General features: G+C 46.4%; 1 protein-coding gene across 1 annotated transcript in view; it reads right to left on the bottom strand.

Annotated features, from left to right (window-relative positions):
- Nucleotides 1-13,194, bottom strand: part of LOC8032153 (fatty acid synthase-like) — a 191,872-nt gene that overhangs the window by 33,816 nt on the left and 144,862 nt on the right. The window contains exons 22-23 of the mRNA XM_040206051.2: nt 10,049-10,402; nt 8,464-8,707 (exon numbers count right to left, since the gene is read on the bottom strand). Coding sequence (XP_040061985.2) covers nt 8,464-8,707; nt 10,049-10,402 — 598 coding nt within the window. The remainder of the gene's footprint in view (nt 1-8,463; nt 8,708-10,048; nt 10,403-13,194) is intronic.

The raw sequence follows: 13,194 nt of genomic DNA, 5'->3' as shown, positions 1-13,194 counted from the left end.
ACGGCACAGCGACAGAAGAGCACGTGCCAAAACAGCATGGCATCAAAACAACACAGCGTCAAAATAGCACAGCGTCAAAACGGCACAGCGACAGAAGAGCACGTGCCAAAACACCATGGCGTCAAAACAACACAGCGTCAAAGCAGCACAGCGTCAAAATGGCACAGCGACAGAAGAGCACGTGCCAAAACAACATGGCATCAAAACAACACAGCCTCAAAACAGCAAAACAGCACAACGTCAAAACGACACAGCGACAGAAGAGCACGTGCCAAAACAGCATGGCATCAAAACAACACAGCGTCAAAACAGCACAGCGTCAAAACGGCACAGCGACAGAAGAGCACGTGCCAAAACAGCATGGCGTCAAAACAACACAGCGTCAAAACAGCACAGCGTCAAAACGGCACAGCGACAGAAGAGCACGTGCCAATACAGCATGGCATCAAAACAACACAGCGTCAAAACAGCACGGCGTCTAAACAGCACAGCGACAGAAGAGCACGTGCCAAAGCAGCATGGCGTCAAAACAACACAGCGTCAAAACAGCACAGCGTCAAAACGGCACAGCGACAGAAGAGCACGTGCCAAAACAGCATGGCGTCAAAACAACACAGCGTCAAAACGGCACAGCGACAGAAGAGCACGTGCCAAAACAGCATGGCATCAAAACAACACAGCGTCAAAATAGCACAGCGTCAAAACGGCACAGCGACAGAAGAGCACGTGCCAAAACAGCATGGCGTCAAAACAGCACAGCGTCAAAACGGCACAGCGACAGAAGAGCACGTGCCAAAACAGCACGGCATCAAAACAACACAGCGTCAAAATAGCACAGCGTCAAAACGGCACAGCGACAGAAGAGCACGCGCCAAAACAGCATGGCATCAAACAACACAGCGTCAAAGAGCACAGCGACAGAAGAGCACGTGCCAAAACAGCATGGCATCAAAACAATACAGCGTCAAAACCGTACAGCGTCAAAACGGCACAGCTACACAAGAGCACGTGCCAAAACAGCATGGAGTCAAAACAACACAGCGTCAAAACAGCACAGCGTCAAAAGGGCACAGCGACAGAAGAGAACGGCGACAAACAGCACCACGACAAGACATCACAGCGTCAAAACAGGACATTGACAATATGATTTGGTGTTTCCGGTTTTCATTATTTTCAAATTCGGCGTACTTTTTTCGGTTTTTATTACAAAACAGAAATTTTCGATTTATTGCGGTGAATATTTGTAAACTTCTCGGTTCTTTTCGGTTCGGTTTATTGACGAAAACCAGTACACTGACAAAAAAAGAAAAAATACAATGTTAAAAAGCGTTTGTTTAAAATGTATAGTGAGTAAACCAGGTACTGGTTTTCTTATTTGCTGCTGTCTGTGGCAGCCGACGCGACCTGTTCTGGAAGACGCACTGGGGCCCTATCGTGATCTGACATTATCGTCGTGGGCTCGTATCTGTACACAGGATAAACATGAGCTCCACTACCACTTCGCTAGGAAAGGCAAATATCAAAATCCAGAAATTTACAGGCATTCTACTCAGTGCGGTTCACCCCCATTTTCACGATTCCGAAAGGTGACAAATTCGCGCCGACCACAGAAACGACAATAAAACAATCGTATTTATGCCTTCCTCTAGTAGACGGAAGCTAGGGGTGTTAAAAATGCGCGGCATTTACGGACGTCCTTGATTTTCATTGTTCAGTTCACGATGAAACTATCTTCTTTGAACAAAGAATTCGGCACACAAATCCCTATCAGGTGAAAAACGCAGATTTCGTCCTGAAGACCCCTGCGACCCCGGAGCTTTTGTTGAAAGTTAAACCGATCTCGGAGACAAGCTGAAAACTGCGAAAGGAAGTGGTCATACGGTCAGTAATAAGTCACATACCCCCCCCCCCCCTCCCCCCGCCTCCGCCCTCCCCTCTAAACGCCGTCGAAAATACTGACCTTTTTCAGTTAAAACAAAATTTGGAAAAATGAATTCGGCGAACTGTTACCAGTTTTATTCGGTTTAAGCCAAAAAGGCTGAACCCTTGATATAGCGTATGGAGTTAAAAAATGCATGTTTCAAAGTAGGCACTGTAAAGGAATGGAGGGTCTAGGCCAATTAGTCGAAAGCCAACTCGTCGACGGCCAATTCGTCGAATCCGTTATCTTGGGAGCAAGTTCGGAGTAGGTAGCATAATCGACGTGCACATGAAGGCTCCGTGGGCAGTACCGAAGCCCCCGCTGGTACGTATTCTGGCTATTTATCAAGCAGTTCTGATCAGAGTGTCGAACCGATATTTTTATCGGTTCGGTTCGGGTTCGGGTTCACGGCTTTCGGTTCAGTTCCGGTTCAGTTCCGGGGCGCAAAAATAACGGTTCAAACCGGTTCGAACCGGTTCGAACCGGTTTGAACCGCTAAATTGAGAATATATTTTCTGCGTTGTTCTGTCAATAGGCACTATTTAGGCCATGAAACTAACTGCTGTAAACAATCTGATTTTTGCGAGGACCTATTTTTGAGAATTTCGCGAATCGCCTACAATTCGCGAAAAATGGGTCCCACGAACAATTTCGGTAAAATGTAAACAGATTGAAATTTATAGTGAGATTCCACCGCGTCGAGAAAATTACAACCCACGAATTATTCCAAAACTTCAGCTTTGACCTAAATCGCGAAATATTGAGCCCACGAAAAATAAGTCGTTTACAGTATATAGTTTTCTTTTTTTATCGTTTGTTCAATCCAGTTTTATTTTCAGGTACAAAAATTATAAAATTCTGTTATTTATACCTACACAACAAGAAAGGAAAATCTCCATTAACATACCAAACGTCGTGTTTATACGACTCAACATTCCTTCGTTTACCAGAGTCACATACATTGTACCTGAATCGAAATGTTTTCGCGAAGTGAAGTAGGTTGCCTAAAATACCGGTGACAGGTACAACTTTGTATCGCAGTATTAGATGTTGAATCGTGGTTTTGCCCTTGAACTAAGAAATTAATTACAGTGAATAAAATCATGAAATGGGCACCTCGTCGCCATATATACCATAAAATGTGTTTTACGGAATACATTTCACAATATATATATGACGACGGGACGACTGATCTTAAGGCAATATAATTTTAAAAATGTCACAAAAGTCACGGGACAAGTCCTTCCACTCTATATTTTATAAAAACACTAAGCGACAATCGCAATGCTTGTTTTTTCTAACTAGCATTGTTTGCTCTCAGCACCATGATGCGGGCGACGAATCATGCGAAAAGGAGTGGCTGAAATTGTTCACTCTAACCTATGAGCACCTTCGTGCTGAGATCGAATCTGACCTAAAACAGTGCTTACCCATGCGAACATTTTCTATATTGGATAAACTGGCATAGCCTGGTTCTGAGGTTTGCTCTTGACAAAATGCCGGTCAATTTAATTTGCAAATAAGCATCACCCTCTCTAATTGATGATTTTTGTCAAATAGAACAAAGTGGGATTTCATGCTCTACTCAATTCGGAAGCTACTTAATTGGACACTTTCTGAGAGTTTAAGTGTGCAATCGTCATAGTTCCATCATTCGTTCCAGTAAAAAAAGGCGATAATAAAAACACATAAAAAACGCAATAATAAACTTCTATATATTTGAGAAGTTATATATGCGTGAGGAACACATATAGTTATTTGAATTAGCTTCAAAATAAAAAAAACAACAACATTATTTAAAGCTTTTCCAAATCACCTATAACGTGTCTATAGAGGATAAAAGCGCCGAAAAAGATTTGCAGAACATGTTTCAGATAATTTAAAAGTGCATTTACATATATATCTTTGAGGTGAGGATCTTCTAGTTATGCTGCCAAATCTTCAGACAGGAATTAAGTATATTTGTATTATCATCGATAAATTTGACTTTATGAAGTTCACATAACCGCCTGAGACCGACACGGAAGGACGATACTCGAAAATACGCCAGCTGTTGAGACTTCGGCAACGTGCTTTTTTTAGCTGTTTTGCAGTGTAAAATACTGGGTTGCAGGGTATGCCAAAAAACACTGTGGTCACATGATATATCGCAAGGCAAATACACGAAATGTGCAGAAATAAGGAGATGACACGCAATTTTTTCTAAATAATCCCTTACACAACGCTTTACTGCAAAAAGAGATGCATAGAAATGCATAAAATGATATTCCTAATTAAACATAGATTCCTCGCAGGGCAAATGAAGATTTTTAGAATCCTAATATAAGTCACTTTTGGGCATCAGCTTGCCTCAGCTCGAAACGTCGCGAGATACTATACTTCGTTTCAGCTTCGGTCCGAGCGCGGCCGATGTTATGAGCCGAAGGGCCAATCAAACAGCGCAAAAAAGCGAGCGTCATGGCGTGCTCTTTGTGCCTGATAGGACTAGCCGGTGGAGGAACGCGCACAGAGACACGGCGAATATCGGCTGGTCCTATCAACTGCAGAAAGCACGCCATGACGTTGTGCTTGTTTCGCTTTTTGATCGGCCCTTCGGCTTATAACATCGGCCGCGCTCGGACCGAAGCTGAAACGAAGTATACTAATGTTATCTTAGGTTTTACGTGCACTTGTTTTGGGACCTTACTTCACGACTCTGTTCTTTATCAGTCATGTGCTGCAACATTTCATTAGGCTGCCGTATATCATCGCGAGACTGCTATAAATACTACACAACTTTACATCTTGGACGTCTACTGCTAGTGTTGCGAACGTCGCACTTCACCAGAAAGCTTAAGTATTTAACACGGTTTGCACGTGACGTAATCGCACTAGATACTAATTGTCATTGCGAGTTGTTCTTGCTGAGAATATAAAATCCGATGGGGCAAAATGCACGCTGCAAAATTTTCGCGCTCAGTGCAAGCTATGTATTTGAGAGGCACACATTTTTCTTGTTGGTGCATCGTCGTTAGACACGGCGCGAGTATCTGGCGCGGCGAAAACGTTCTTTCTGGCAAGAGTGTTTTTACAAATAAAAGTTGTACCAACTACCCATCTGTCACTATCGTTTCCAGGCCACGCTTTCTAGTCTGCGCCGAAAGTGCGCGGTAGAGGAATCTTTACGACACAGTATGCTTTAAAACTACCCCCCTCCCCACTCCCTTTTTTTTAGTTGCTCCTCAAGATACTTTTTATTCCTCAGGGATTGCCTGCTCCGTATTGAGTGGTGTTCACTCGACAATTATATTTGTGTCACTCGTTAACAGTAATTCTTCCTTGCTTTTACTTTGCACCAAACTGTGAAGGTTAAACAAAATACAGGGCGGTCGAAACTTGGAGAACTTGAGAACGACACTCCTGTGAGACTTAGAGCGGCTGCCAACGTTTGGCTATCCCCGTGAGACCACTAGGATCTTTCTTTTCAGCTATCCCTCACGTACACACTAATAGTTCCATGTAACGTCAGACTAATACGTCACATTTAGACCCTTTAACACTTCTATTCTCGGTACAACTTTCTGAGGCAGTTCAGCAATAACGAAAACATGTTTGGGAGCCTCAATGGTGTGCATACATCTAAAATGGGCCGTGCAGCATTTTGTTTACCTTCAGTTCAATAAATACCGCCAAGTTGTAATCCCTGACGTTGATAACTTGCAAAAGCATCCATTAGTTTGTTCCTCCGAGAAATGAGAGACAGTCGAAAGATAGAAATGAAACAGCTTTCCCCTCCTCAACTCGCAATTAGAACTATCAGCCACGTGATCTGATCCTAATATATGCAGCGTCAGTGTTTATCATAGTCATAAGCAGGGTTGGCAAAGCGAAGCATGGGCTAATCTTCAGATATAGTTTTAGTTGGGCTATAATGGGGCCCGAGCCCCACTAAAGCGACAAACAGAAACAAACGACAGCGGCTAGCCTTAAACCAGAGTATTTCGCGATTTGACAGGCTTTGTAGAATAAAGAAGGCTATGCTTAAACACGAGTATCATGCACACGATGGTACCATTTGCAGGCTTGTAAACACTCCTGCTAACTTCGCGAGCACCGAACAACTCAAAGCCGTATAAAGGTACCATCGCGAACATGCTGCATGTGTCTGAGGCTTGTCGCTTTCGTTTGCTTCTGCTTCTAGCTCTAGTGGGACTCGGGCCCATCGTAATTTTTGAGTTGAACACGAGCCGTTACCCGAATGTTTGGCGATACTGGTTGTCATGAACCAGAGCATTTGACTCGGGATCATGACAATCGGGTACATCATGGTGTCATGGGACTCTCAGTGCGAAGTTGTGATGTCATGTGACGTCACGGTATCAACAACGTTAATAGATCTAGCGACGTCCTCAGTTTGAATCGACTTTACGCGGTCAGTCACGTGACGTCACGGGGTCACGTGATGTGACATTACTTGACAGCATGTCTTGACATTATGACGTCACGTGACGATGTGACACATGGCTATTCATAGTGCCGATAAGAAAGCGCCGCAAAAAACCAGGATTTATTATACATTGGAATTCTGTATATGACGATTTGATCAATACTTAGAGGAATTAACGTGCCAATTTTTTATTCCCAAATAATAAATTTGTAATACTAACAAAAAAAAATTACCGTGAACCGTTTTGAACCGGTTACCGTCATATTTTTTTCCGGTTCCGTTCCGGTTCAGTTCCAAGATGGCGGCGAAGATTTCGGTTCGGTTCAGTTCCGGTTCGGCTAAAAATAACGGTTCTGTTCCGGTTTTCGGTTCGGTTCGGTTCCGGTTCGACACCCTGGTTCTGATACTTTTGACGCGCACGTATGCTGGTGATGTCGTCTACAATAAATGAATGTGTGCTGTCGTTAGTTGTTAAAAGAAAGAGACAGAAAGCCCGTGTGGCAGCGGTGTGCTCAGCCCATGCTGTACTGCAACAATATTGAGGCGTGCTGTTTTGTCGCTGTGCTGTTTTAACGCCATGCTGTTTGGCACGGCGTTAAAACAGGTAATGAACCGTTACGGGTAGTCTGGTCGATCACCTGTAGCTGTGCCATTTTGACGCTGTGCTGTTTTGTTGCCGTGCTGTTTGTTGCCGTGCTGTTTTGTCGTCGTGCTGTTTTGTCGCCGTGTTGTTTTGATGCTGTGCTATTTTGACGCAAGCTGTCTTGACGCGTGCTGTCTTGACGCGTGCTGTTTTGATGCGTGCTGTCATGACCGTGCTGTTCTGACGCATGCTTGTTTGTCGCGTGCTATTTTGTCGCGTTCCCGGGTATGCCACGCATAGTTAGGTCTCCCCAGGAGCAGCGCGAATTCGAGGAGCGGCAAAGGGAAATGAAACGGCAATACAACCAGCGGCGGCATTTGGTGTAGTGCAGGAGGCAATCCTTGCAGGAGATACCAGAGCTTCGCTGGCCAACCATCTTCACGGCGTGGATTAGAGCCCCAATTTCTTAGTTTCCATGTGTCCTTTTACTTAGTTGCACCGTCAGACCAGCGGTGACGCTGTTGGCATAGACTACTCAGGCACATGCCAACAAGACTTTATGCAGTCGATCGCGTCGATGCATTCACCGTGCTGCGTGTCCTCACCTAAAGAGTAGTACCTTAAACCATGGCTGGGACTTTCGTCCGTGAGATTTCGCTGAATAAGTGTAGCACGATGAAATTTACATTAAAACAATAACATAATGCTTTTCAAGTATCTCGTGCCAGGAAAGAAGTATTTGATACGATTGCGGCTGTTCCGGCCATCGTTGTGACGAGCGACGTGTCCATCTGTGGGGCAGTGGTACACAGTAAAAGTGTTAACGAAGGAGACGATTAGACGAGCTCGAATTTTGAGAAGATTGCGAGCACAGCGTGGTATCTTCGATAGATGCACAGAAGAGTATCTTACACCATGTCCTAGAGCTTAGAGGTTCCTAGGAGCTCAGGGGCTTCCCAGAGTACCCTCATGGGTTCCCCAAACCATTTCCCTGACTGCTCCTGCACCTAAGCGAAAGTTTTGAGCAAATTTAAGCACTACTTCGGAAAATTCGACCCACCCACTGATGCACACGTATGAGCCAAACACTTCTTACTGTGAAGATATTACTGTTTACGGGTATTTGTAGGCTTCGAACTGCTTTATCTCATCTTTGCCGAGTTTAGGAGGAGTTCTTCAGCTGTCATTCAAGTACTGTTGTGCGAATGTTAAAATTTCCTAATAGTAGTTTCGAATGACACGCTATTCGACATCTGCCTCGAGGTGAACTGCGATATTTGCACTTTTCGAAGCGTTCATCGCGGCGGGTTAGCCCAGTTGCGGGCACTTCTCAACGAGCACGTGTGCACCGCGGCGAAGCAATACCAGCGAACCCGCTGCAATCAATACTTCGATAAGTATGAATATTGCGGTTCACCTCGAAGCCAATATGGAACGACATATTAAAGGAAACCGCTAATTGAATACGCAGAATCCTAGTTTCTCAAGATCGCAAAGTCCGAGAACCCGTGGACCGGAGCAAGAGACACCCACCGGGCAGTCCGTCGGCCACCCTTGTCTCGCAGACGCGCTCCATGATGGAGTTGGCGTAGCCGTAGTTGGTCTGGCCCTTGTTGCCCCGGCTGCACGACACAGACGAGAAGGCCACGAAGTGGTCCAGCTGGGGACACAGCTCCCGGGACACCGCATCCAGGTGCAGGGTGCCGGCCACCTTGGGACGGCACACCGCCTCGAACGCCTCCGCCGTCTGGTTCTCCAGTAGGGCGTCCCTCAGCACCTGCGCTCCACACACACGCCCTCTCGGGAAAGGCTCACGCATTCGCGTTTCCCCGCGACTAGAGTAACTGTAGATGTTCCGCTTGCAAAGCAGAGTGTCGTGACGGACCCAAAGTTCTAAATGCAAGTATTGCGGGAGATGCGACCGTCGCCCTTGCAGGAGACGCAGCGGGTGAAAGGACATGGGGCGATTAACCGCGAATGCACCGTCGTGCGTCTCTGTGGTGTAGCGACCGAGGCCTAAGTGACGAGCACGTGGTTGCAGTTGAACAACTGGTGTTGAGTTGCTTTTAATATATCAACACGTGCTTATATAGCGACACAAAGAGTGCAAGGTTGACAGACTTAATACAGAAACCGGAACTACGACACAACAGTCTCCCAAGTTGTCGTTGTGCGTCTCTCGGAATCGATCGTTCCCCCTTTAAAGGCTCTGTTAGACCCCGACGTTGAGTGCAGCGAACGCAGCGTAGTGCAGAGCGCGCGCGTTTTATTGGCTGGCAAGCAGGAAGTCGATATCTCCGACCAATCAGTATCCATGTGCGCTGCGGTACGCCGCATTTGCTACGCTCGACGTCGGAGTATAACAGAGGCTGAAGTCTCTAAAGGGGAGCTTTTTTTACGAAAGATTAACATACACCAGTTTCTTAGGAAGAAATGACAATTATTAGGCCTACAGAATAGATCTGGGCAATGCTCTTCCCGCAAGGTCACACCTGTCCAGTAAGCCTCTGCGCATGCATACGCTCTCACCTTTAAACTTTGCTTTCTGTTGCCGCCATTGATAGAGGGCACTGTATAGCATGACCAACATTGTCGGCACCCATCTGCGTAAATTTCGTTTTTGTTGACGGTTCCGTTTCTAGCATAAGTAGCACGGGGCGTAAAAAAGGCAACAGAAACCGGTACAGTGGTACGATTCGAATGTGTTCTGACGGATGTGAAGAACGCTGGGACGACGTTGGGTCGCTCTTCAATTGTAGTTCGCAAACGATACCCCAGAAGGCGCTCGTCAATCGAAAAAAAGTACCTCGATCGAAGAACCAATTCTCGTCTGCCACTGACACGCGAAAGTGACGATGCCCGACAAAATACAACTTCGTGACTGCCATTAGGTTGTCAAAGGTGAAAATACTTTTTGAGCCGAAAAAATCAATAAATTTCGGAAAGGATCTACTCTCATCTGCCATTGACGCGCGAAAGGGACGGGGTGGCGCTCGACAAAATACAGCTTCTTGACTGCCATTAGTTTGCCAAAAAGTGAAACTGCTTTTCGCGCCACCAGATGGCACCGGATTTCAAAAAGAGTCAGACGCGTTCGTCGCCGCCAGGCGCCACCCACCAGGGCGAGGTTGAAGACGCCGCCCACGGGGCCGAGGGCGGCTGCCTCCTGAAGCAGCGCCCTGGCGCCCTCCTCGGTGGCCGCGTCCGCCCGGCTCACGGCCACCTTGGCGCCGGCCATCTGCCAGCGGTGCAGGCAGAGGCGCTGGTAGCCCGTGCGGACGCCCGAGCGGGCCGTGAGCAGCAGCCTGCGGCAGCCCCGGGCCACCATCCAGTCGGCCAGCTCCAGGCCGAAGCCGCCCAGGCCCCCGGCCACCACGTAGCTCTTGTCCTCGAAGAAGTAGGTGCGAGCTTGGGCCTCCACCGAGAGGGGCGTGGCCGCCATCGTCTGCCGCTGCGGTTCCTCGGGCCGCATCTGGGAGAGGACGCGTTGGGTCGTTAGGCCCCTCGGCAAAATTCACGCTTCTTGTTTCTTTCAAGTACGTAAAACCGCGAGGTTGTTCTGGGGCAAAAAGAAAATCCGCGCCAATAACGGGTGCTCAGCCGCCATTCGCTTCCAAGGGCGGCTCATTTCAGAGCCGCACAAAAGTCAAACTTGGGGGTTTTACGTGCCAAACCAACGACGGGTATCTGGCACGCCCCAGCGGAGGACTGAGGGATAATTTCGACCACCTGGGGACCTTTTGACGTGCAACCGGAAGCTCGGTTACACGGCGCCTTCTCCGCAATAAGCGTCCGTCAGATTGCGGGCACCTCGGCCGGGATTCGAACCCGCCACCTGCCAGAGCCGCACCACCCTTTTCTTTTGCCGCACGAGGCACGGGCCTCGTGCACTGGCAAGTTTAACGCTCAAAGAGCTTTTGAAACATTGAGGAGCTTTGCTGGGCTGCAGTCAGCAGTGCCTCCGACCGTCCACCGAACGTGGTGGGACAAGTCGGGCGACGAAGGAATCGGCGGCGCTCCAGGGCGGATCAAAACGCAACACAATGGCAATCTTCCGAATCACTCTATACCTTTAGACGGCACAATAGCGCACAGTGCACTCGGCTGCAAGCATTTTAGTGTGTGAACCTGCCTATAGAGTCTATACACGAACTCATCTCTGTTACGTCACGGCGCGGTGGTGGCGCTTCGGTCGCACTTCCGGTCTGGAACTGTGGGCAGAAGTCCCCATGCCAGACGTGTATTCCTGCCATACATGGGTAAATTACTTTCAAAATGTAATTTAATTACAATTACAATTACTTAGCCCCCAAAGTAGTTTAACTACAATTACAATTACTACTACGCGAAAGTAGTTCATTGCAATTACAAATTACTTTTTAAAAGTGATGCAATTACTTTACAATTACTTATTTCTGAGAGTTACCCACCTTGGGCCATATAACTGTAAACGAGTTATATGGCCGCTGTATAAATGTCACGCATTGTACTTTTCTTTTATGAAATTTGTTAAATGGATTATAGAACTTAATAGTTTGGAGTAATGAACTTCTGATTTCTTATATTCTCAAAAAATAAAAATAAATGGCGACAAAATTCACAGGTGCGAGGTGAATCTCTTTAGAGCTTGTGCAAATGGTATCCAAGTCAAACCAACAAAAAATAAACTTAAAAATAATACAAGGAAACAAATATGCGACAGTACTGGTATCATAAAACTCGGTGATTCGCTGCCTCTCCCTGTCTGTGGACTTGTAACATGTCGGATGTGGGTAACCGTAGCACGCGAACTGCGGTCGCTTCCACAAAACTAGTGTCACAATAGCAGCAACTCTCTTGCCAGGGATTCTGGGTTAATTCAGTGCACGGTAACACCAAAAAACAAAAAAAAAAAAGCTCCTGAGATATATAATAAATTTAGGATCGTCATGTCAGGCGAAGAAGCAAAGAAGCAGCAGGTCTAATTAAGACGACTCACCCTGCCTTACTTCCAACTGTTGTTGCTAAACTGCGCTTCTTCGCCTCGATATTAGAGTAGCACGACCCTCTGTTAGTGGTACCAACATACGAGATAGAGGAGAAAGACGTGAAAACTCATAGAGAAAAGAGAATAATTACATGAACAAAAAAGTCCCCAAACTTGACTGAAATATGTAAGCGAATATGCTAGCGGCGAAGACGCGTAAGGAAAACTTCGAACCTCCCCGCCTCGACCGGATGATGTGATCGGAGCCAACCAGCTCGACTTCGACCCCCATACCCCCGTGTGGGAATGAGAAATAAGAAAGACCCCTAGAAACAGGAGCAACAGGAAGCGAACGAGACGAAGAGTCAGATTCAACTACGACAGGAACGAAAACGGACGCGAATGAAGCCCTCATTTATCAAATTATTTCTGAAATTCTTCATTAAATCGTTTTGCAGTCTACAAAATCCTTCATTCCGTTCTATCCCAGCCTCCCTTTTCCCTTTTTTTGAGCAGGTTGGGAGACTCTCTCTTTTATTGCTTCGGTTGTGCTCTCGTCGCCGTGGCCAGGGGGGAAAAGCGCCACCGCCGCAAAATCTTGCAAAAGTAATTGTAATTGTGCCTGAAATTTAGCAATTACTGATGCTAGAAAGTAATTAAATTACAATTACAATTCCTTTCAGCCAAAAGTAATTATTACAATTACAAATTACTAGGAAAAGTAATTAAATTACAGTAATTTAATTACTGTAATTGAATTACTACCCAAGTATGATTCCTGCGTGGTTTTGAAAGGAACCAGACAAAAACACGCCTTCTCGTCAAAACGCCGCGACTGGGGCCGTACCAAACGTGTCGAGAAAAGTTTTGAAGGTCAGTTTTCACGTGCTCGGTTCGTCCGAGGATCTGGATATGTGCCGTGAAAAGGGAAAAGCAGACGCCGTCGGACAACGATTGCTTGGATGGGAAGCACTTTGGGTTTGAATTCACGGATATTTGTGGTCATCAGATTTATTTGTTTTGTTCCAACATGAACGCTAGAAAACCACCACGTTGTGCGGACCACCTGCGGATTACGTTCAGTGCGTCTTCAAGTTCAAACGGCCTTCTGATCGTTCAAACTGTTGTCTGCTCTTTCAACGTTTCTGCTTGTCGTCTGCTCTCTTAGACCATGCCGGCCCGTAGACCAAGTGTTGTCCAGGTACTTGCGATAAGAAGTAAGTGAAGGCCTCAAAAGACTTAAATTTGAAGGTTGGTAAGCAGGCTGGGGGATGTAAACAGCAGATACATGAAGATGT

Source organism: Ixodes scapularis, unplaced genomic scaffold (genome assembly GCF_016920785.2).
Source record: "Ixodes scapularis isolate PalLabHiFi unplaced genomic scaffold, ASM1692078v2 PGA_scaffold6__148_contigs__length_123643588, whole genome shotgun sequence".
Taxonomy (NCBI): Eukaryota; Metazoa; Arthropoda; class Arachnida; order Ixodida; family Ixodidae; genus Ixodes; species Ixodes scapularis.
This window is presented reverse-complemented; position numbering and strand designations above follow the sequence as displayed.